Genomic DNA, 4,142 nt, shown 5'->3' with positions numbered 1-4,142 from the left:
GTTGATCAGGTTTTGACGAGATTATTCAAATAACGATATAAATTTAGCCATTTTTCTTCTTTTTATTGGCAATTTAAACGAATTTTAAAATATTTCTAAAGCTTGCTTATCTATTTATAATATAATTTAGAAACATTTCTTTATCTTTCTTTGCTATAGATGTTGTGTGTGTTAAGTGCTACTATTATAAAAACACAGTATATCTCTTAAATGAGGTTGTTGTTATCTTTTACAATGAATAAATTGACATGCCAGCTATTTAGTTTTTCATAAAAGAGACATTGTATATGTGATGTGTCGAAAGCATGTTCTACAAAGCGCATTTAATGTTAACTACTTTGAATGTTTTTGAAATTTTACTTTTTTTACTTGTGGACAATTTATTTTAATAAATTTTCTTCTTATTAAAATTTTTGGTAATGCTTTTTGTGATTGTAATAGAATGCTATAACGACAAAACTCCAGATACTTTTTATAACAGTAAATCTAGACGCTAATGTTTATGCATTATCCGAATTTCAACTGAATTTCAATTGAATTCAATTGTTTTTAACGGAAACACAATTTTTCAAAAATTGAAACGGTTACTGAAAAAATTTCTAGTCAGTAAACCGAGCTGAAAGAACCAAAAATAACCCCGACATAAAAGACCAAACGATCTATATGTTCATCTATAAAAGAATTTTACTTTGAAAAAGTTGCATACATTGAATTGCTCATAAGAATTGAAATAAAGTACTTGATTTAAACTTTAACCCTGAACTATCCACCGAGCAGAAACTACCATTGATCACTCTATAACATCATTGCTACTCTTGTTTCTAGACAATTTTACAGTAAAAAAGATACGATAGGGCAATACCCAAAAGCTGAAGCCCTCCAAAAGTGGATAACTCAGGTGGGTTAATGTTAAATTTAACAAAATTTTGGCCGATATAAAATGTCGCAAGCTTTTTGGAATCCAAACTCTACCGCCGCAAAAAATTTTGCCTATGCCACTTGGATCAGTGACGATTCACCACACCGAAAACCAAACGAACAAAGAAGAAAAATAATTTTACTCAAATAGATAGACCTTTCTAAAAACTTTAATGAAAATATTAATTAGACTTTCTAACAGACTGGCTTTATGAATTATTCATAAGGAAACAAATCCAATTGTAGTAGTAATGGCACGAAACATTGTTAACAATTTAACGTAATGGAGTCTATATTGATTGAGGAATAATTCATAATGCTTATTTTTGTCTTGGTTTGGAATGATTGCTTGCTTTTATATTAACATCATTTACTAATGATATAGTTAGAAAGATAGATAGATAGAACAATTTTACATAAAATATCCCACGTCAACCAAATGACTAATTTATGAATTCATACAATTGTATTATTTTCAATATAGACAAGATTGCTAGACAGTATCGACCAAATACGTATGCAAAAAGCTCTTTTGTTTTATAAAAAAAATTTTTAGGTATGTAATTTTTCATTTTTATCCGATTTTTCACATTTGTAGTCTGATCAATTTTTTTTATTAGTGATGGCGAAAAAGCCCTACTTTGATTCATGAAAGGTTATTAATATGACCACAACCAGTAATAAACTCATTGCAGTCTGCAGTTATATACATGTGTCTGAACGTTTGATATGCTAGTATCAACGTTTTCTCGTCGGCTTACATTGTTTCATTTTAAGAATACTAGAATTTTAAACAAAAATAAAACTTCCTTTTCAAAAATAAAACAAATATGAAGTTAAGTTTGGTGATAATTTTTGCAGTAATGCCGTCATTTTCATGGCTAATTAGCGTACCAGATAAGAACTATCATCGTCATAGAGATACTAAAGGCAATTCACTTTGTTTCAACGCGGACAGTGCACTAGATCTGAGAAACATCAGATCGCTTATCGAATGTTCTCTCAAGTGTTCTCAATTCAATAGTCTCGACAACAAATTTGGGCAAAATTGTAACGCAATTAACTACATAGGGAATAAGAATGAGGCGAACAAGTTGTGTCAATTGCTAGTGCATCGCTGCGATGTTAATTATTTCATTGAATCTCCATCCGATGTCTGTTCGGCCTTTGAGGTTATTGGTTTCGTCATCTTTTAAATTTTACTTAGGAAATTTTGAAAACATTTTTTGAACATAATTAGGTTTGTTGATAAATATTTTGGTATTTTCTATGTTATATGAAAATATTGGCTATTACGATCAACCAAGAGCGGATCTGGAAAACTTTGACGAAGGGCCTAAAGAGAGAACATGAAAAAATTTGGTGTCATCTTTCTCACCTCTCCCACCCCTTTTGATCCGCCTTGTGTTTAACAATAAATATTCTTTAACTATTAAAATTAAATTATCTATTAAAATATATCACTTGGAAGGAGGTATCTTATCTACAATGGATATAAATACATAATAATTATCTTTTAACAGGATGTGCAAGAGAGGCGGATTATAAAATCTTTACGTGAGTTTTGCAAGACAAATTTTCATGAAATATTACTGAATGATAAATTATCAAAAAAATTTTGTTTAGCTGCTGTTGGTTCAGCTTACACCAATGAAATAGGTAAAATATTTATTTATAAGTGCATGAGTGAGTGTGTGTGTTGTGTGTGTGTGCCTGCTTACTTGGAAGAAAAATGTTGAGTATAAATTTAAAATATGTGAATAAATAAGTGACCGCTATCTTTGCTTAGTGAAAAGTTGCAATGAAATTTGTAAATCCCATCAAAAGTTTCACTCTACCCTCTCGTGTTTGTTGACGAGTGCATCTTTCCAGTAACATTCAAAGGGGGTTTATTCTACGCATGTTCCAACGCCTTGCCTGAGGTCGAAAACATCTGCTTTCTGCCAATGTGCCTTGATAAGTATAGGAGGTTGTCAGTTTGTCTAAATCCTTACCGTTAGTGAGGATGTATCTTCTTCAATCAAAGTTTTTTTTCAATATCTATATTGTTTTTAAATATGTTTGCATTTTTCGAGTGATTTTATAAGCTGTTCAATGAAATAACGTTAATTTATAAAAGTGTCAATGGTGTAATAAATTTTTATTTGTTATTTTTGAGCTAGAATCCAATTTAGCCAACGAGACAGTTAGTTTGAGAATTCCAAACAGCAAAATCAATTTGAATGTTGTGAAAGTTAATCGCTGGATCGTCATTCAGCAAAGGATAAGTAATTTGACAAGTTTCAACCAATCGTGGGAGACGTATAAGGTGGTAGAGTATTTCAAAAAAACTTTAAAGAAGACATTTTTATTTTTTGACTGGTTTTTTTTTACAAAATTTTCAGAACGATTTTGGCAAGTTTGATAGAAATTTTTGGCTCGGTCTGGAGAACATTCACCAGCTGACGTCGTCTGCCAACTACAGTTTGAGATTGGAAGTCTGTGGAAATGGATACTGGGTCTCAGATGAATACGATCATTTTATGGTTAGTTGTTTTTTTTTAAATAATTTAGTCAACCTAGTTTTTATCAGTTAGAAATGAAATTTTCATTTGTTTTGACGGCAATAAATTAGTTTGTTTTAGTTCAAACATTTGTTGATATAGTCAAATGAATGCCATCATTTAACAGTACGTTATTTACAAAATTTACATAAACTAATATACAACAAGTAAAAATAAATTGCAAAATGTTTTGGTTAAAACATTTATGAATATAATTTATTAATTAAAAAATTTGATAAGTAATTAATTATAAAATACCTCGAAACACAACCACCCTTGCACATAAAACAAACTCAGGTAAACTCAGCTGAATTCAACTACTCTCTGAACGTATCAAACTACAACGGAGATAATTTTGACGTTTTAAACATCGTACCGACAAATCTACCAATCAGTCAGGGACACAACGGGAGAATGTTCAGCACATTCGACCGCGACAATACACCACTTCAAAGGAGCACTGGCATGCACATGGCTTCTGGCAACTGGTTTGATGGTAACAGCTACGCCCAAAATTTGAATGGCGTATATGATGTGAATTTTCAGTACTACGTGTTGAAATTTGGTCGCTTGGTGGATGTTCAGTACTGTAGAATGATGATCAAGTTGTTTGATTTTAATCTGGTCTGACGGCATTTTGCAATTTGCTGTCATCGTTAACTAAATTACGTTTAAATCATC

General features: G+C 31.1%; 1 protein-coding gene across 1 annotated transcript; it reads left to right on the top strand.

Annotated features, from left to right (window-relative positions):
- Positions 1-1,781: 1,781 nt before the first annotated feature.
- HELRODRAFT_174608 (hypothetical protein) lies at positions 1,782-4,091 on the top strand (the record flags this gene model as incomplete). The annotated part of the gene is made up of 6 exons (XM_009022055.1): positions 1,782-2,090; positions 2,442-2,577; positions 2,746-2,913; positions 3,081-3,226; positions 3,303-3,443; positions 3,759-4,091. The coding sequence occupies 6 exons, from the start codon at positions 1,782-1,784 to the stop codon at positions 4,089-4,091; spliced, it is 1,233 nt and encodes a 410-aa protein (XP_009020303.1).
- Positions 4,092-4,142: the final 51 nt, after the last annotated feature.

This window comes from Helobdella robusta, assembly GCF_000326865.2.
Source record: "Helobdella robusta unplaced genomic scaffold HELROscaffold_30, whole genome shotgun sequence".
NCBI lineage: Eukaryota > Metazoa > Annelida > Clitellata > Rhynchobdellida > Glossiphoniidae > Helobdella > Helobdella robusta.
The sequence above is the reverse complement of the archived record's forward strand: the minus strand, read 5'-3'. Positions and strand labels throughout refer to the sequence as shown.